This window comes from Diadema antillarum, unplaced genomic scaffold, assembly GCF_040938485.1.
Source record: "Diadema antillarum isolate AM-2024a unplaced genomic scaffold, OU_Dant_1.0 scf00000183, whole genome shotgun sequence".
Classification (NCBI taxonomy): Eukaryota; Metazoa; Echinodermata; class Echinoidea; order Diadematoida; family Diadematidae; genus Diadema; species Diadema antillarum.
Genome location: NW_027271072.1, coordinates 2,604,734 through 2,626,247, shown reverse-complemented (window position 1 = coordinate 2,626,247; position 21,514 = coordinate 2,604,734). Strand labels below are relative to the sequence as shown.

Here is a 21,514-nt window from a genome sequence, read left to right as displayed (position 1 = left end):
GTAAGCATGCACACTCACCGTACCGCTCTGCACGCATGTCGAATGTAATACACATGTATACATGTATACACACAGCACATCGATCCATATACTTTATCCATACACACAGCACATCCATACTTAATCCATGTCAAGCCAGAACTCCTTGGTCAACCAATCGCTGCTTTAATATTTTAGTGACAGGCCAAGTGGGCGGAGCTTGTTTGTGCGTGCCCGGCTGGCTGTATAGTTTTGTTCGACGGAGGTGGGATGGGCCTGGGAGAGTGTTTATCTCAGGGTAGGTTGACAGAGATGGCTACCTATGTTGCACCATAGACATAGCACATGCACATTGCCACATTAGCGCAGACATTCTCAGAACTACGTTCTACTAGTATTGATACAAATTCCATGTTCAATTTAGAACAAAGTAAGAACATTATCTTCAAGAACAGACAAATTTGAATGCAAACACACACACGCACGCACACACACACACACACATGCATGCAAATGTACTATAATACATGTACATAACTGTGAGTCGAAAAAAAATCGACTCTCGCGAGAGTCGAATTTCACTTAAGTCGACGCATTTTTGTCAGTCCCGAGAGCTTCGACTCATGCGAGGTTTACTGTACTAGTATATGAGGGAAATAGTAAAGTTTTGATGAGTTGACCTTGACCTTTGACCCCCTGACTATTGACCCATGACCCTTAAATTCCCTAGAGAATCCCTGCCAGACAGTACATGCGTATGTACCAAGTTCCATGAAAATACATTGAACCATTTGCAAGAAAAGTGATATTGCAACATTTTCACCTAACCTTTGACCTTTTGACCTTTGACCTTATGACATGAAACTTTCTCTGGAGAATCTTTATACAGTAGTACATGTCCACACCAAGTTTCAAGAAAATACCTTCGGGCATTGCATAGATATGGGGGAAATTGCAACATTTGTAGAATTTGACCTTGACCTTTTGACCTTTGACCTCTTGCCAATGTCACTAAAATCTACTCAACTAATTGTCCCATCATACATCATCCTTGGACCAAGTTTGGTGAAAGCTGCTTCATCCACTTTTGGGTTATCACGTAAACAGATAAATTTTAGGATTTGACCTTGATCTTTGACCTTTGACCTCTGTCCGATTTCACTGAAAAACTAATCAATTAATTGTCCCCTCACACATCATCCTCCAACAAAGTTTGGTGAAATTTGCTAAATCCAGTCTTGAGTTATCGTGTAAACGGATACAATTTCATGATTTGACCTTGACCCTTGACCTTTGACCTTCAGCCGATTTCACACAAAATCTAATCAACTAATTGCCCCATCATACTTCATACTTGGACCAAGTTTGGTAAAATTTCAGTAAATATTACTCAAGTTATCGCGTAAACGAAAGCGGACGGACGTACGTACGGACGTACGGACGGACGGACGGACAACCCGAAAACATAATGCCTCCGGCACCACTTCGTGGCGGAGGCATAAAAAAAAATGGCCCACATTTTGCTCCCCCTTCCTCCATCATTTCTGGTTTTAGAGGAGATGTTAAATTATTCCTTTACTTGTTGTCTTGAGGGCCCCAACCGCACTGTGCACATTTGAACAAACTGTGATTCTCTCACCCAAGGACTGCTAAAAGTGTTGTGAAAATCCACTGTGGGGTTTTCAAGAAGTTTAATATGGAGGTCAGACAACAAATGACCACAATATCTCAAGTGAGCTAAAAGAAAACTGCCAGAACTGTGACTTGTAATTACCACATTGAGGTATATTCTATAGGTCTTTTACAGAACATACTGCTAATCTGCTTGGAGAATGATGATCATTGACAACAAACAATTTACAAAACAAAGTGTGATCAACAAATCTCAAACACGCAATGATCCTGCTGAAACGTTAGACTGATAAATTTATGAACTGAGAGAATAGTCTGGGAGCCTGCGTCTACTCGCTTTTAGGACAAAAGCTTTGACCCCTCTGAGCTACAGGGGCCACATTTGTTATCAAACAGTGCATGTCAGCCTGATGCATTCAAATGGGTTTGACTCAAAGGGGCCTCTTGAAATGCCCCCAGCCAGTTTAATTTACCCCATGGAGCCCATCCACCAAACTTGGTCAGTTGGGTGCACAAACATAATAGATTATGAAAGCTGACAAAATATCTGGCTGGGGAAAAGAGGTGGCAGATTGCTCCCCTTGGACCCCCAAAACACCCCAGTGGGTTTAATTTATCCCATGGAGCCAATAGACCAAACCCGGGCAGAAGACAGTAATATGGGTGTACATAATAAAAACGCAAAGGCTGACAGAATATCTGGTCGGGAAAGCAGTTGCCCATGGGCAGGCCCGTGGGTCCGACATGAGGCAAACATGGCATACGAGTCCATCACCCACGTACATCACACAGTGTCAGTCTCACTGGCCTTTCTTGTTTACAATAAGTGTGTACAGTACATACACTTGTACCGGTAGTGTTGGACTCATAGGTCTTGTTTGCCTAGTGTTGGACTTGTGGGCCATGTTTGCTTTTAATACCGTCAGACTCATGGGCCTTATTTGCCTAGTGTAGAGCTCATAGGCTGTATAACTAATGGACCATTTCTTCAATGTCTAGCTCATGGGCCATACAATGTACATGTATGACTTGTGGGTGTCAGGCTCATGGAATGACCTGACTTCAGGGTCTCTACATCTGGTACATGTACTCGGTATGTTTACAAGAGTTCAACTTCAATCCCGTCATGAATGTGACGTACGCATAGAATTCTCCATTCAATACAGGACTCCATGAATGCAAATTTAACCACTCACGAAATCGCCAGGAAGTCCCGATTCGCAAAAATAGAGACTTGCTTTAATGGTGTATACAGTAATTGAAACTTGCTATAGGATACTGGTTGGTCAGAGTTTGATGCAAGTTTTTTAAGTGACAATAAAATAACCTTATTATTGTCTAATTATTAAAGGTTATCCTGTACAGTCTATTTCGCATGGCTGATTTAAAAGCATGTCAGTCTAGATCTGTTTTTCAGTCATAAATTTTATATCATATCTATTTCATGAAAAATTACCTGCATTTCGGTCAGTGGCAAAGCTGTTAAGTTTTAATCTAGTTTTAAACATTTAACAAATTCAGTCAATTTAATTGAATATGTCTGGCCCCATTTGGGACAAATATGTATACAAATGTCAACTTGATTTCATACACAATATATTCACTTCATAGACTTTGAGAGAATACTGTTTAGTGTTTGATTGTGCACAGAAGTTGATTGGGTACATGTACGTCTGTGGTATCACCTTACTGTTTACTGAAGGCAATTAAGTCAGACATTATACGAACGCCTATCAAATTGCAAAAGATAAGAAACACAAACAGTGAAAATGAAGCAAAATCGGGGATATGTTCAACAGTAATGCATTTTTAAGGATCAAGGAAGAACAATGAATGAATTGCTTTATATACAGTATACTCGTGACAATTTTTTGAAGTTGTAATCTTGTATTGTAAATTCATGTACAGTGCAGAATTCAATTGAATTAGAAAGCTTATTCCCATGAAATAACATACATTGTACCAGTCGAGCATTGCTAAAGAAAAAAACATATAATTTATATCAAACATTAAAAGACATTAATGCCTCATTTTTTTCCATTTTACATCAGGTTCAATCTGTTCTTTGAATGGCAAAAATGGCACAGACCTATTGTCATAAAGAGTATTTAAAAAGTGGTAAATCCTCTTAACAAATGAAACACTGTCAAAAGGGGAAATAGTCCTACATAAATTGAAGCATTACACCTTGTTCATATTCAAATGTTTGTCTCCCTAAGACTGTAGATGCAGTACAATGATATCATATTCAACAAGAAATTCTACAGAAAATTCACAGCTTTGTCACCAGTATCAACAAACCTTGAATTATCAGTGTGACATCAAAGCTGAAAATAATTCTGAGACCTCAAAGTCAATTACAGAGTACACGCTCGGATATCAGGATACCAAAACCAAGAGACGTACAATGTATACAAGGAATTTTTTTTCTGATGTATGCTTATTCTGTGAGCAGGCAAGAAAGTCTGTATATACTGTAAACAAAAAAAGGGGAAAAAGTTGATCAGAGCTGCAACAACCAACTTTGAAAAACGTGTGAGAAAGTATGCAACATGGAAGAATGATGATAAACTTCAAGATGATAAACTTCACACGTTCAAGTTGTGTGAACTTTGTTATCAAGGAAGTGAAATATCACAGAATTTGCCATTCAAACTCTCAATCGGAGGCAAGGGCTACACCTCTTGCTGTTGCTGAACTGCAACAAGAGAAACAGAAACAACATAATTCACATATGAAATGTGCATCAAGACAGTGAAGGCATTCAAAGCACTGACACAGTACAATTTGTACACTGAAGACGTTGTCAGGAGGAAAATGACAGGCTCACTTGCTGACAGACATCAATGTTCAGTATCAAACACTCTTGCATGAGTTTGGGGAAGATGATTTTGCCGGTGCTGCACCAACGATACAAATGTTGGAATTAAAAACTACAAATGTAGAGCATTTTGATAACTGCATCTAGTAATCATGAAGGGAATGTCTCAGAAGGGAAACATCATCTACAGTCCTGCACTAACTGGAGAGGAAGCCTTTCTTCGGCAGACTGATCAAATCTCAAGTAATCAAATCAGAAGTAGATCTACAGTGTATCTTACTTTGAGAAGCTTTCTGCAAGGCCACAGAAAAAGAAATCTGCCTGAAAATCTGCCCCTGGCAGATGTGTACAAAGGTGAAGTGAATGTACCCAGATGAAGTCACTGACTTCTGCCTTTTTAAAAATTGTTTGATGGCCTCCAGCTCTGGAGCCGACCTGCTATAAAAAGCAATAGTAGGGAATCAACTCCATCAGTCAAGATGTTGCATTTGGTGTAACGTTGGGCCTGAAGAAACCACAATAACACCTATTGATTGACATGGTATGTGTACTAAGTAGTTGAGAGTCTTACTAAGAGCAGGAAAGTGGGAAAATAATGAACAGGCTTGGTCATTGTATCAGCTACAGCTGTACCACGCAGTAGAAAATCAAAAATGGAGTTGACGTTGGGAGCAAGTACATGTGAGAATGCAACTCCCAATGGAATGGAGGTGGAAACTAATCATGGAACACGTACTAAATGGGATAATTTTGACAGATTCATTGAAACACACAGTGGCAAGGATGCATTGCATGGTACAGAAGGTGTACTTTATCAAATAAAGTTTGATTCCACCAGCACACAAGTGAAATCACCAACTTTTGCCAGCCCTAGATTAACAAAATTGTATGCCAGTTGCATCCAGGTCCTCAGCCTCTCCCTGAACTCCTATGTTTGATCTGGCAAAACATCAAACCTCTGAGCACTAGCATTCCACACATCTGCCTCTGACTGTCTTGTCATTGCACTCAGTTGCTGTCAGTTCTTGGATCCTATGCTGAAAGTTACAAACATACATCAGTATGAAACAGATACACAAAACCATCGGCACTTCACTTTGTACAGCTCTACCAGGCTACACGTGTATCATGCCTTTACATGGTGTAATTATACTGCCTCATTCAGTCAAAAGAGTGTTCAAGTAAAACCACCGAAGCATCTACAGGTAAGTCCTCAAACTCACTCAGTTACATTGTAGCCTTGAGTCACCTATAGGACAGGAAACTGAACTCAAGGAAGATACTGCTGTCAAGATAGAAGAGTCTGTTTGTGAGATGCATGACCAGAAGAAAGTGAAACCAATGAACAAAGCTCCCTTCCAGTTGTTCTTGGATAAGGACAAGCCAGAGAAAGAAACAACAACATTTTTTCATGTGTGTAAAAGTGGGACAGGGCTCTATAGAGTTGTAGATACCTCCATGCTCTGAAGTACTCCTGCAGAAGATCAAACAAACCCATCTTGTTGCAAGGCAGTGGCTATCATCAACAGAGAAAGAGTAGCCATCACTAATACAAATGTGGAAAGACCTATTTTACTGGTTCATACCACATCCAGTGGTTTGAAGGGATCACATCGATCACCATCATGTAACATTGTTTGCAAAGAAGTAGCAATTAGGAAGAGTGATGGTGAAGGTGTTGTAGGTGTTCATAGTTGATCAACACACAACCCTTCCTAATGAAAAGAACAGGTTCGAAAAGGACTGTTCCCAAGTCTATGAAATGTACATCTTGATATGCTTTGAATTCCTCTGAATAACTTGCTACTTTTTTAGTTTAACTTATCTATTGAAAAATCAGTATCTAAAAAAAATTGAAGCATAGTATCAAATTGTTATCATATGACAGCAATTGTTGTTTTGAATGAAGTTTATGACACATTCATGATCAATCATTTTTAAATGCAAATAATTAGTTTGTAGAAGAGGTGATGTTATTTATTGTTTCTGTATTTCTACAAACTGAAGATTAACTAACGATTATTTTGGAGTCACAAAGCAATCACATTATATTCTGCATGCTGTAGTACTTCATGAAAAAAAAAAAAAAAACTTTTGACCTGGACTTTACGGCTTTGGCACTTCTACATAGCAAAGGGGTCAATATTTGAATTCTTTAGGGTTTTTTTATTGGTGTTCATTTAGTTGTTTGTTTGTTAGCTTGCTTGTTAGTTGTTTGTTTGTTGTTGTTTTTTTAGGGGGAAGCATATCGTCTCTTTCTATTACTGTGCATTTCTTCAGAAAACAAGAGATGTATAATCCATGCGCAACAGAAATATGAAAGACCATCTGCCCCACCCCAAGATGAAAAAAATATATTATGGAAATAAAAATATTGCCTTTTTTCTTTATTTAGTATTTACACTTCCCAAATCATATACTTATCTATCAAAACCTTATCAAAGATCACAATATGTAAATTGGTTATGACTGAATTTCATTGAATCTGAGCACAAGTCCCACAAAGAATGAGTTATTTTAATATTAAAGGGTGTGTACAGTTCTGGTCAAGGTGAAGATTTAGCTTTTGAGATATTCAGAAACCACTCTATGAGATGTCAAAGAGCATGCAATTCTAAAGGGTATCAAAAGTTTATTTGATGAAAATCGGTTTTGAAATGGCTGAGATATCCAAAAACAAGGTGAAACAAAGAGATCCTAATAAAGTTGTGGCATGTCGCCTTTTATTATTATCACTTTTTTGGATATTTCAGCCATTTCAAAACCAATTTTCATCAAATAAACGTCAAATCCTTCTTAAAATCACATGCTCTTTCATATTTCATATGAGGTTTCACATTATCTCACTTAGAAATGTTCATAACATGAATCCCTTACCTCAACCAGTACTGTACAGTCCCTTTAAAGTGACAACATATGATGTAAAATGTTGATGTCAATATAGCGTCTTGACATTAGATTTCATTAAAATTTACATTCAGGAGTGATTGTGCCTAAACTTTTTTTATTTCCTGTGATTTAGGTGCACTTTGGTTTTGTGGAATTCTGCTGAGATATCTACATGGATATGCAAGAACATTGTATATTAGCACCTTTTCTTGGAGTGGGGGGGGGGGGGAGGGGGATATTTAACCCTGTGGTCAACATTTTAAAGGGAACTCAAACCCTAAGAGCAATGTGGATTGAGTGAAAGCAGTAACATTAGTAAAACACATCAGTGAAAGTTTGAGGAAAATCGGACAATCGATGCAAAAGTTATGAATTTTTAAAGTTTTGGTGTTGGAACTGCTGGGTCAGGAGACTACTAGAGGTTATGATGTATGAGTGGACTACAACATAAAGAAAATATAAAGGGAATTCAATAAAAATTCATTTTTCGTGAAAATTACACATTCCATCAACTTGATACCGACATATGTTAGGGGTAGTACTTCTTCCCCCTGCTTTCTGAAAGCGGTTAGTGAAGTACTCTTTCATTTTGCTAGAAAAGTGATTTTTTGTAGAATTCCTTTTATATTTTCTTTATATTGTAGTCCACTCACACGTCATAACCTCTAGTAGTCTCCTCATCCAGCGGTTCCAACACCGAAACTTTAAAAATTAATAACTTTTGAATCGATTGTCCGATTTTCCTCAAACTTTCACTGATGTGTTCTACTAATGTTAATGCTTTTACTCAATCCACATTGCTCTTTGGGTTTATGTTCCCTTTAAAAAAAAAATGGGATAAATTGAGTAGGTCACAGGCTCTTGAGCTCTCACTCTTTTGACTGCAATATAGACAGAAAAATCTGAATGTCTCGAGGAGTATTACAGGCATAAAATTTTTGTTTTTGCTTTAACAGGCGTTCTCCAGAAACTGGCAGTCTTCATGGAACATATCCCCAGACGACAATTCAGACAAATCGTTTGGTCAAACCACAATAAATTTTTTTATTGCAGTAGTGCTGATTCTGTTACAAGTTGCAAGCAATAAATGTTGAATATTAGAATATATTAAAACGTTAATTACTATGGACTAACATCATTTACCACAAGGTCGTCACTTTTTTAAAATATAATTAAAATGACAGGTAAAACTGATGATTCATTCTTTTATGATCCTGTCATGTGAAAGTTACCATTCTCATCTTTCTATTCCATGCAGTTTGTGGTGGAAACAATCCATGAATTTATGGGGAAATTCATGTTTTGGGTATGATCTTCCATTTGGTGACCTCACGAGAGTACTTCTGTCGAGTCACCAGCATGCAGCTTACGCATTTCAATGCACCTGCATCAGCCTCGCATGCACAGCTTTGCGTGCGTGCCAAGTTCAGGTTCTCAATCTGGGAACTACAGCTGTAGCTCCCAATGCACAAATAACACATGAAATTCACCATTCGCCAGTACTCTTTTTATCAGGTTGCCACCAGAGAGTCATGTTCCCACTGTCGAGCTGCCACCCTCATTTTCTGTCATTCTTTTTCAAAACACACCAGTCATTAAATGGTTCCACCCAGGGCCAATGCCATACATGCCAAAGTTCAAAATGATATGTCATCTGACTTACACTAAATTTACATGTACAATTTGTAACGTAGCTTCAGAATATTGCCTGCTTGCCCATCCCATTTAAAAATGCTGTCTCATTCATTCAATCAACTCTCCATGCATTCACTATTAGTTAGCCCAGTCATCCACTGGAAACTGGAAATTGTGGAAGTTTTCGCGAAAATGGCAATGCACATTAAAGTGAAAACAAAGTTCTGGTAAGGGCTTGAGAACCCGTCTGGCACCATTTCATATTTGCTTGCAATATATCGAAAGAGTCTACAAAGAAATTTACCTGGCTGACGCGGTTTGCCGGAATGATGAGTCGTTTTGGAGTATTTTGAGAAATATAATAAAAGTAGGTAGACCGACTTTTATTCCAGAAGGCTCGAGACTAACTCGGTCTCGGGGAAAACTCGACCCTATTTCAGACAATTTACACACAGTTCGTGATCGCCATGTTCATCAGTACTCTACGGGTATCAAACGAGGCCTTACTGAGCAGACAGGAAAGTGCGTGCTAATCCTGTACTGTAGTCTGTACAAAACAAATGGACAGCGCGTGGTCCTCAAGCCTACTACTTTGAGTACTAGTATGTACAGTTGTAGATACGCACATCACCTCAGTTGCTGAGACGCGCGGTCTTTGAAATTTTTGTTGTTGTTTATCAAGCGTCTTTGATTGTTTTTAGAGGTGCTTGAGAGGCGCACACTAATTTTGCATGCGCGGCAAAGAGGTTTTTGATGCGCGCGTTGTAACAACTCGGACCATTAGTGCGAGTAGCCAGAACGCTACAATGTAGTTTATACAGGCCGCTCCCATATGCATAGTATAGCCAGGTGCCCGCACCTCGTCAGGGGCCCGAATACCGTCACCTCGCTTAAAATCGTTTTGAGCGCACTAAACGAAAATGTATGCCCGGGACTGTGTTCTGTACGCTTGAAACTTGGCAGGGCTACCACAATCAACCAAATTGTGGTGAAAACCGAACAGTTTTTCGCGAAAATCTGAAATTTTCATAGGGCTATAGGAATACGTGTTATAAGTTACCCGCACGCATCTTTTACGTGTATGTCTATGGGAACATCACTGTCACCCGCACACGTCTTTTACGTGCTAAGTCTATGGGAGAGCGGGTGACGAGTTGCGGGCCCCTTCCTTAGCGCGCAACTTTTTCGCATCGTTCGCGTTCGACGACGATAGCTGCAAATTTTCAATATCGATCAGTGAACTCATGATTCCATTGGAATTTTCAGCATTTTTCCTGTAATGTATGTGAGTTGGATTTCAAAGAATTTAAGTGGCGAAATGTGATTCAAATATGGGCAAACATTAACTATGACGAGGTGCGGGTCACCCAAGTATACATATGTACAACACTGTCTGTACAATCCAGAGGGACAACCAATACAACTCATCCCGCCGTCAAGCAAAGCGAGGCCAAGTTATCCCGGAGTCCGAGTCTAGCCTGAGACTGAATGTTTTTGGTTAATATTTCCCATTTTCGTCGTTACCCTTCGAATATCTTGTTAGTTATTACAGCGTTATTCCACACATTTCCTAGGCATACGTTCACATTTTGGAGCAAAACTTGACAACTTTTGCAGGCGTACCAGAACTTTGCTTGGGCTTTAACTTGTTGTAATTCAGTTCGGGAAACCCACTCACAAGGGGGGCCCCTCCTTATAAGTAACCCGTCCCCCTTATATGTAACCCCGTCCCCCTTATAAGTAACCCCCGGGCACCCCTTATGAGGAGTCTCCACGCTTTTTTGCAATGCAACGCGAAAATGAAAGGACTGCGGCAATTCGCTTGATTATGTCCATAAAGCTTCACAAGTTTCCTAGTTACTCACGAAATTTGAGCAAAATCGGTTCGAGGCATCATATCTAAAATCATGGATTTTAAATGCGATGTCAAACGACCCATGCGAATGCTGAAATGCGAGCGATTACTGGCGTGAGTGTCGCCAGGCGCGGCAGCGCGGCAATGCTTGAGTGCAGACGTGGCGACTGAGTACGTTTCAGCATTCGCATGGGTCGTTTGACATCGCATTTCAATCCATGATTTTAGATATGATGCCTCGAACCGATTTTGCTCAAATTTCGTGAGTAACTAGGAAACTTGTGAAGCTTTATGGACATAATCAAGCGAATTGCCGCAGTCCTTTCATTTTCGCGTTGCATTGCAAAAAAGCGTGGAGACTCCTTATAAGGGGTGCCCCGGGGGTTACTTATAAGGGGGATGGGGTTACTTATAAGGGGGACGGGTTACTTATAAGGAGGGACCCCCCTTGTGAGTGGGTTTCCCGAACTGAATTTACTCTCAAATTTATTCAGTGTGTGGGTTCGTAGAAGACAGCCCATTTTGAACGACTCTAAAGTTTAATGTAGTCTATGTCTGATCTCTAACTTTAACGTTAGAATATTAGATAGAATCTAGAACTAGTCTATGTGACATCCATTCATTATCATTAAAATCAATATCACTGCATTATCACTAGTTCTATCAGGTACATGCATGCTACCTACGGTACGTACACAGTCGACCTCGACAGTCAAGTCACTGTAGGCCTAAGTGTAAATTAATGTAGGGAGTCCTAGAAGCCTCGACGTTACTTAGGCCTAGCTTTTAGTTGTAGCTACTACACCCACCCTCAGCCCTTGTCCTTGTAGAGAAGTTGTAGTTTACATTTTACGACCGTATTCCTCGTCACAACCAACGGTTACAATATTAATAAGATTCTAGAAACAATCACTTGATACTTACCGGATACACTCGCTTTAGTGACCCGTTGTACAATCGCTCTCATCCTGAAAACGTTCAGTCTATAGTCAGCAATTCAACACCGTTATTTAGCAGCACATTTTCCAGTCAAAAGACCATCTGTTCATCCCCGTTTTAGTTCTGCCGTGTCCTTTCCTTACGCCAACATACCGTGTACAAATTCATTCATAGGCACTAAAGTTCTATACGCGACGATCGCGGAACAACAACACACGGTCGACGGTCGGTCTATCATGTACAGCTTTATATCCACAGAGCATTTCACAGCTTGTAAACGCAACGCCAGCCAGTCGCGCTGTGGCGCTATGCTAGCTTGCAGCATGGGAAACCTTGCACGCTTTATACGCACTGAACCAAAGAGATTTTTCTCCTCCCCACTCACTGCGGAAAATCTCTTTGCACTGAACCAAACTACACGCAAAACTCTGTCCGCATCATCCACAGAGAACTCATTCTGCATCTGCCCTGCATGCAGCTAACTTAGTACAGTACACTCAGAGTACACTCCTCTTCTTGTTGGGTGGCTAATAGTTCCATACTCTCACGCCATTTTAGGAATTAGATCTCTAAATCAAAAATCAAAATCTGCGATATTCACAGAAAAAAAATTATTGATAGTCTTTGTATTTTGTTTGGTGAAATTGGTTGGAAAATTTAACTTTCAACCAAAGAATAGTTAATATGAGTAAGACTAATCTTGGTTCATCGCGGTTGTCGGAATGTTGACGAGCGAAATTTTCGTCGAAAACATGATTGAGTGATGAACACGGAAACATTTTTGCAGAAGAGGAAAGAAAATACTGGTAATTACATTCAATCAATTTCTGTTTGGTTTTGTTTGCAGTTTTACTTACCTACTAAATTAGTTATTTTGTTTGTCTATGATTGTACTGTTAACACCTGCCTCCTTATCTCAGTCCCATATGTGCTAGTTTACGTATCGTAAAGTTAACAGGGGTCGCATTCGGGATCGGATCGGAGACCCTCCAGATTCTCTCCCTTTTAAGCGGTGCTCCCGCTTAAGCGGTGGCCGGTATTATGGTTAGGCCGTTGTGTGTGCAAGCAAAACAACATGAAGCCCATGTGGGCATTAGTACCATTACACTAAACCATGCACAGTTAATATGACCTACTGATAACCACAGCAACAAGCACACATGCACATGCCCTACATTACAACAAGCAAAGTAAAAAAAAGGTGATAAAAAAAGAGCAGTCTCAATATTGCCATCTGGCAAATGCAACATTGGGTCAAACTTTAATTTATATTTTGATCTACAAATAGGGTGTCTGGAGCATTTTTGTAACTTTTGAAATTCTGTGAGAAACGAATTGTGAATTATTTCATATGAAAGAGAATTATATCATTAAAGGACAAGTTAACCTTCATAAACACAAGGATTGAGAGAATGTAGCAATATTAGTAGAACACATCATTGAAAGTTTGAGGAAAATCGGACAATCCGTTCAAAAGTTATGAATTTTTGAAGTTTTTGTGCAGTAACCGCTGGATGAGAAGACTACTGCAGTGTGTAATGTCACATGCGTACAACAATATAAGGACAATATTAAGAGAATTTCACAAAATATCATCTTTTGAAAAAAGTACTCATTCCCTTGACTCGTTACCGACATATGTTATGGGTAATATTATTCCCCCTGCCTTTAGAAAGCGGCAAGTCAAGTGCTCTTTTATTATGCGAAAAAAGTGAAAATATGTTGAATTTTCTTTACATTTTCTTTATACGGTTGTACGCATATGACATTACAAGCTGTAGTAGTCTCCTCACCCAGCGGCTCCAACACAAAAATTTTAAAAATTCATAACTTTTGCATCGATTGTCCAATTTTCCTCAAACTTTCACTGATGTGTTCTACAAATATTGCTGCATTCTCTCAATCCTTATGTTTATAAAGGTGAACTTGTCCTTTAAGACATATTTCAAATTTCATGGCGAAATGATGTTTCTATCTTGAGAAATTTAACTTCAAAATCACATCAATATCACCCCCTTTTGTACGAGCGCGCATGAAAATGTGTCCCAATCATGTTTGCAAACAACGCCGAAAAGCAGCATTCGCGTGTGGATCTCCAGCGATCAGATAATGAGCGTACAGCAGTTAGAAAATATGCGTAACAAGCGCAGAAGCTACTTCCCCTATGTGTTGTCATACCCTGTGTGCGCTGCGTGCGTACGTACGTGCTCGGTATTCAGTTTACATTCGATTCGCATGTACCGTATTGAGCACCCTACAGCACGTACGAACCCCGCGTATGTATGCAGGCGCAGCTAGCAGCAGCTCAGCGCATGCAGCCCCGCCGGTAAAATTCAGGGAGCTGAGCGGAGAGCATTGCGATAGTCAGCCAGGGCAGCCGGCATGGCGAGCATGGTTCGAAGAAATATGCAGTCGATTGTCGAGAGCAGGTGCACGCCGCTCGCGTGAAATGTACAAGCTACAACCTCTACAGCCACAGCTAGGCTTGGAATTGATGCCACATTACCATTACACTACGGTTTGCACTCCCACCTTTCATGAGCGATGACGTCATGTCTCGCTCCGCACTCTGCACGCACCGTGCCGTTTCTCCCCTCGTAGCAGACGACGAGAAGCTAGTATCGGTTAGGTGGTCGGCTTGCTATCGTTTTCATTGTGGAAAGGCTCTCCCTCATTGGTCGGATAGTCCTCCCACAATGCTTTTCGAAAATGACATCATCGCTTTCTTCCATTCATAAGCTTTCCATTGATACCAAGCAAGTCTCACTGGCGATTTGGAAAACGACCTGATTTTTTCTCGTAATTTCGCCCTTTCTTGTGGAATTTTCCGGACATTTGTACCAGTAGTATGTCATCAGAAGAGTGAGTTTGATCATACATGTAATTTTTTGTAGTTGTCGAGATATTTTTTTCTGAATTCTCGAGTGTATTCTCAGTGTTTTGATCGTACTTTTATCGTGTGCGAGAGTGTGCAACGTATGTGCGAGGATGCTTGAAGTGCATAGATGAATGTTCAAAATGTGTGATTTCTGCAGCGAATGACCTAACCGATACTTTTGAGGTGCGCACCGAGAGCGAGCGTCGCGCGGAGCTTGGAGTGGCCTTGTGGGTTGGCTATTTTTAGACCAAAAGTGATTGTGCCCATGTGGCGTGGGATCGGGATGGGTGGAGCGAAGCTACATGTAGCTGGCATACATGGCGTGAAGCTGCGTGCGTGTGTTGAATGTATGAGTTGCAACGCGATGATGATGTGATGTAGATGTTGTTGTGTAAGCACCATTGTACTGCTCCCTGCCCTGCTAGCTAACAGAGTAACTGCTGCTGTTCTTCCGTGTGTTGTGTGACTGACGCGTGTTACAGTATATTGCATGCAATTTTGGCGGGCAGTGCAGTGCAGTGCAGTGCATGCAGTGAATGTATGTCTGTGGCATGTGTTGTGACTGGACTGGCCATGATCATGTGCAATAAATTTTCTGACAGACTTTTTCAGCTCACTTTACAGGGCCACAGGGTGCCTATAACAACCATTTTGCACTCTAAAGACAAGTAGAACCCATGCATGTGTATGAAGCTTGAAGTCGATAGAGTATAAAAAGGGAAACAAAAAAGATAACAAAAGTAACAAACACAGTGTAAAAGAAAGGCTCTATTTAATTGCATATTTCGCTAACATTTAGCAATTTGTGTAGGGAGGATCCAATTAATAGTAAACTATCCACATTGCATTGTAATGTAAACTCTTTGATTCAGTCTGAATAAACCCTGTCCGGTCCCTGCCTCTAACTGTAAACTGATGAAACAAAGTATTTTTAAAGTTACATAGCAGATAGAGCTAACACGTTAGTATCAGTATAGAGGGGTCTATAACGTTACGAATAGTACCGGTAAATAATAATAAATAACGTTAAAGTGAAGATCTTTGTCACTGATGTTGACCGCCGGACGTGTGATGTGAATGATTCCCTAACGCTGACAATTTTTCTAAAATTCTACAAGTGCTGTAATGCCAACGGTTAGTAGGATTATTAGATTAAGTGTAACATTATACAATTGTAGTCTATGTTATTAGGCCATAATCAATATTAATTACAGGTAACTGGTTAGAGCATATTTTACATTTTTAGTCTCGATAAGTCTATCAAGATCTCCTTAAACACAGATGAAAAATCTATCGTTACCGAGTTCTGGACATGACATTCTATTTCTTGTTAATAATTATTAACAGTAACACTATTAAACATACTTTAATGTCGGTTCTATACAAACACTAGATAATAGTATTAATATATGTATCTCTACATCAAGTTTAATACTAAATTTGCTAATATTATTTTTTGTTGTAATTTTTGAGCATTTAGAAGATAGAATTTTTAGTCAACCTCAGTCCGGCTTGGCATCGCTTCTCCTTAATTCTTCTAATGTTACAATTGTACATTAGCAACCAACCTTTAACGTTAACTTGTAAATTTAGGTGAACTTTTCCATCTTCTTCGTAGACTCTACACAAATATAACAGTACTGTAAATAACTAAAATGACAACACATGCAATTAAATTTCTAGTGCCATCAGATCAGCCGATCAATAGTCACTTTATTCATTCATTTTTTTTTTAAATGTTGGACTTCATATACATACATTGAAGTCTATTTTTACAGCTATAATGCTACAGGATATGTGGGTTTTTTTTAATCTCTAGAATCTTGGGAAACAAAAGTTGGGGGCAAGGCAAGGGTCAGGTCCATATCTACATTGTAGTAGAGCTCCCAGAAGTTTTCCCACAACTTTTAGATTATTAAATGCTGAATTCCGCAGCTGCTTGCATCCTGTGATTTTTACCAATTGCAATTAATATGATGAGATGATTTTTTTCCTGCTCTTATTTAATTCTAGATCCAAGATGGTATGGCTGAAAAGCATGTGTCTCTTCTGAAGAAAGCATGTAGAGTTTGCGGTAAAGCCAACCTCAAGCAAAGTCTCAACCTAGCAGCCTACAAAGATCTTCTTCAAGAGACTGTCGGTATATGCATAGACAATGATGTAGATGCTATTAACGGGAAGAAAGTGTGTAACAAATGCCGCCACAATTTACTGAAAAAGAAGAAAGACCCTAGCCATCCAATCGAACTGTTTACATTTGAGCCACATGACATAGACTGCCAGTTGTGTTTCAAGAGTAAAGGTAGACCTAAGAGTAAGCCTACTGTAGATGACAGTTGCAGTTCTGGATTAGAAAGACTTAAGAGTGACATCCCTTCACGTACAGCCCGTGTCGTCAGAGATCTAACTGCGGAATTTTCGGAACTGACTCAACCTTGTGGTGTTGATTCATCTTCTGCTTCTACAAGCACGGCACCACCAGAAGTTGCAGAGCGAGCTGTTCCAGGTGGAAAATACCCTCCGCAGAGATTCATACATAATCACTTGGCAGATATTTTAGCGTGCGTAATATGTAATTGTGTTACAGAAAGCCCACTGACTGGACATTGCGAACATATCTATTGCAGAGATTGTTACCACCAGTGGTTTTCAACTAGTAGTGTCTGCCACATATGTAAGTCTATTGTCGTAGAAGGTGAATTTTCAGGAAAGTCAGGGTTAGTCAATGATATTATCTCTTCTTTGAAAGTACAGTGTAGCTATAAAGTGAATGGTTGTTCTTATACATGTGAGTTGGCCTATTTGAAACAGCACGAAGTAACTTGTAGTAAGAAGTCAGAACCTCCTGTCAAAAAAATCTGTCGCAAAAGTGCGTCACGCACAGGTTGGAAGTCAAAATCACGTCTAACTGACGCAAGGAGAGACTATGTAAAAACTAAGCGGTTAGCCCCTGTTCTATCGCAGATTGACTCTTTTTGTAGTAGAAGAGTAGAGGACAAAACTGACGTTCTTTTTTTTCTTTTGATCGATCATCTTAGGTGTACAAAAGATAGTAGGTGGAAACAAGTAGAAAACGTTTGGCATAATAAACTTGGGTCACTTACACCAGAGGAGTGCCTCGCACTCAGAGTTTCATCTCTGCAGAGTAAACAGCAGTACCGCAAACATTATACTTTCTTGAAACAGAAAACTGGAGAAGAGGTCCTGAAGCCAGTGGGGATTCTTGATGGCGTAGAAAAAACTTTCATGCCTGGCTCTGCCAGGTATGAAATAGAAGGACAAACACCCTCTGACACAATTTTCTTTTTATCACACTCCAATAAAGCCAGTGACAGGTTCCGTAGTTGTCGGAGAGAGCTCATATGAGCCAATAAATGTTCAAGAACTCTATCACAGACAGTACCCAGAGAGAAAACGTGCTGAATGTACAGCAGTTAGGTGGCCTTATCCAAGTGCTGTAGCAAAAACCCTAGAGGAGTTAGATCCTCAAATTCAGGAAGGCCTAAAGAAAGGGGGGATCGATCCACACAATGAAAATGTAGAATTCACAGTTCTGATTAAAGATGGTTCAGATGGGATGGGAGATGTGTTGGTTTACAAGGAAAAAAGCGACACATTTCTTCCTGACAAAGCATTTCGCTCTAGTTTTGCCATTTTGCGCATTGAGGCTATCCGCCAAGTAGGAGGCAACATTGTTGTTTTCGAAGAAGAAAAGCCCAATTCAGTTAGATGCAATAGACCTTTGCTGGAAGGGATTGGTGATGAAAACAATATCTTAACAGCAAGTTTGTTGCAGATTCCTATCGAGGACGAGAGAGAATTTCTCAAAGGGAAAGTTCTGAAAGTGTGGTGTTTTGGTGTATGGAGACGTTTCCACTGTAAGTTTTTTAATTCTATGATAGACGAAAAACTAGATAGAGCTGAAGGCGGGCTTGCTGGCAGTGGATCCAGGTACTTGTGCACTTTGTGCACTGCTACTCGGGAGAGTAGCAAGTCTGAACTAGGTTCTTTTACAATTAATAGAACCTATTGCATGACTTCAGCGATCGCTGATTATATTCGTGTCAATCCGGATAAGCTTTCAAAAGCTGAGCTGGATGGGCTGTCACTCGGTGTGAAACAGCGTCCATTGTTAAAGTCAGACGCTGAGGCAAAGCTTCTGGATGCCACACACGCTGACATAAATCTCGGCATTTTCTTTAAGAAAATTATTGTCAGAGAAATTGCAGCAGTTCAAAAGTGGGAGTTGACCGAGGATATCAAAGGTCTAGTTGAGCATGCCGAGCACAAATTTGATGCTCACATCAGAAAGCATGTGGGATCAGCTCCCCAGCTTATGATGCCAGGAAACTACTCAAGACAGTTGTTTGCTGAGAAAAATGCCAATGTCATCCTTGCACTTATTCCTAGTGAGGAAAGACGGGAGCATTTGGCAATCATTATGGAGAAATTTCGTTTGCTCCGTTCCGTGTACCGTGCGCATTCGCCACGTGTCACACATGCCCGGGAACTGCGCCAGTACAAGGTTGTCGCGGTGCAAATGGGCAGGGAGTTGATCTCTCATTTCGACTATGTACCATGGCCCAACTACCTACATAAGGTCATAGAGCACCCTCAGGAAATCATCGAGAATGAGGATGGACCTGGGTCAGTTGGAGCCATTAGCGGAGAGGGCAACGAAGCCAGTAACAAGCTCTTCCGTCACATGAGGAAGAATCTGTCACGGAAGGGTAAGGTAATTCATGGGCTTCGAGATGTGTTGTGGCTGCATTGGCTGTATAGTAGCCCCAAACTCATACGCTTATCAAAGGTTTGAGTACAGTGCTCTGTTTCTCATATTCTGTTTCACCAGAATTGACATTGGTACATTGTATAGATCTGCATTTGTAAGTAGTGCATACCGTTACAGTACATACATTTTGAGTTTGAATTGTTCCAATATTTACAGACCTGTATGCTTCTTTTCCTTAGAAGGTGCTTTTGATGTATGTCACATGTTTAATTTACATTTTGATTATCGTGACATGGCGCTTTGCCTGATGACAAGACTTGCCTGACATCTCTGCCTTTCTGCTTCTCGTCGACTGATTTTGCCTGCTTTGACATTGTTTTTATGTGCTGATCCTGAGTTTGCCAGTTCATGTGCTTCGAGATGTGTTGCGGCTGCATTGGCTGTATAGTAGCCCCAAACTCATACGCTTATCAAAGGTTTGAGTACAGGTCTCTGTTTCTCATCTCTTTCACCAGAATTGACATTGGTACTTTGTATGGATCTGCATTTGCAAGTCGTGCATACAGTACATACATGTACATATTTCATATTTTGAGTTTGAATCGTTCCGATATTTACAGACCTGTATGCTTCTTTTCCTTAGAAGGTGCTTTTGATGTACAATGTACACATGTCACGTGTTTGATTTACATTTTGATTATCGTTATGGCACTTTGCCTAATGACAAGACTTGCCTGACATCTCTGCCTATCTGCTTACAATTCTCGTCGACTGATTTTGCCTGCATTGACCCTGTTTTCATGTGCTGATCCTGATTTTGCCAATTCATGGGCTTCGAGATGTGTTGTGGCTGCATTGGCTGTATACATTTAGTAGCCCCAAACTCATCAAATCAAGGATTTGAGTGTACAGTGCTCTGTTTCTCATATTCTGTTTCACCAGAATTGACATTGGTACATTGCATGTATAGATCTGCATTTGCAAGTCGTGCATAAAGTATACATTTATTTTGAGTTTGAATTGTTCCAATATTTACAGACCTGTATGCTTCTTTTCCTTAGAAGGTGCTTTTGATGTATGTCACATGTTTGATTTACATTTTGATTATCGTTACATGGCACTTCGCCTGATGACAAGACTTGCCTGACATCTCTGCCTATCTGCTTCTCGTCGACTGATTTTGCCTGCTTTGACATTGATTTTACAGCTGTATGTGCCAATACATGTACCGAATTACATGTACATACTGTGTACATTGTATACTTGTCTGCATTATCATTTTGAATTGAACTTGTCTTGCAAGATTTTGCATGACTCAAGACCAAGAGTAAGAAGATATTTTCTCTTCTGTACTATCAGAGGTACACGTGATATACAATTTTGTAAGCCCCATTTTTGATGATCATACTATTTTGATTATCGATATGACTACTAGTATTTTGTATCCCTTCAGGACAAGACTTCCTATGGCATCTTGACCTATCTGCCGGTCATCAATTGATATCGCCTGCATTGACATTATACGTGTGCCGGTAGTACTGAAGTACAGTACTGGTTAACTTGTACATTTGTACATAAGATATGTCATTTCACGCTGCATGTCTCAAAAGTCATGAGTATTAAAGCATATTTAAAGGACAAGTTCACCTTCATAGACATGTGGGTTGAGTGAATGCAGCAATATTAGTAGAACACATCAGTGAGAGTTTGAGCAAAATCGGACCATCCGTTAAAAAGTTATGAATTTTTAAAGTTTCTACTCATTCATGGCTGGATGAAAAGACTACTATAGCTTGTGATGTCACATGAGTACAACGATATAAAGAAAGAATAAAGAAAATTCAACATATTTCCATTTTTCTCGCATAACAAAAGAACACTTGACTTCTCTCTTTCAGAAGGCAGGGGGAATAATATTACCCATAACATACGTCAGTAGCAAGTCGCAGAAATGTGCACTTTATTCAAAAAGTAAAGTTTTGTGAAATTCTCTTTTTATTTTCCTTATATAGTTGTACGCATGTGACATCATACAATTGAGTAGTCTTCTCTTCCAGCAGTGACTGCGCAGATACTTAGAATATTTGTAACTTTTGAACGGATTGTCCGATTTTCCTTAAACTTTCACTGATGTGTTCTACTAATATTGCTGCA

General features: G+C 39.9%; 3 protein-coding genes across 3 annotated transcripts in view; 2 read left to right on the top strand and 1 right to left on the bottom strand.

Moving 5' to 3' along the window:
* The window catches only part of LOC139723248 (uncharacterized), a 54,394-nt gene extending 42,458 nt beyond the window's left edge, over window positions 1–11,936 (bottom strand). Inside the window, exon 1 of the mRNA XM_071634506.1 lies at window positions 11,736–11,936. Within this exon, the coding sequence (XP_071490607.1) occupies window positions 11,736–11,778 (43 nt within the window). The 5' untranslated portion in view covers window positions 11,779–11,936. The remainder of the gene's footprint in view (window positions 1–11,735) is intronic.
* Window positions 11,937–12,459: 523 nt separating this feature from the next.
* The window catches only part of LOC139723247 (probable inactive tRNA-specific adenosine deaminase-like protein 3), a 43,521-nt gene continuing 34,466 nt past the window's right edge, over window positions 12,460–21,514 (top strand). The window contains exon 1 of the mRNA XM_071634505.1: window positions 12,460–12,556. Coding sequence (XP_071490606.1) covers window positions 12,514–12,556 — 43 coding nt within the window. The 5' untranslated portion in view covers window positions 12,460–12,513. The remainder of the gene's footprint in view (window positions 12,557–21,514) is intronic.
* LOC139723193 (V(D)J recombination-activating protein 1-like) lies at window positions 18,000–20,521 on the top strand. Its single transcript, XM_071634449.1, has one exon. It carries the CDS (start codon window positions 18,206–18,208, stop codon window positions 19,442–19,444), a length of 1,239 nt encoding a protein of 412 aa, XP_071490550.1. The 5' UTR covers window positions 18,000–18,205; the 3' UTR covers window positions 19,445–20,521.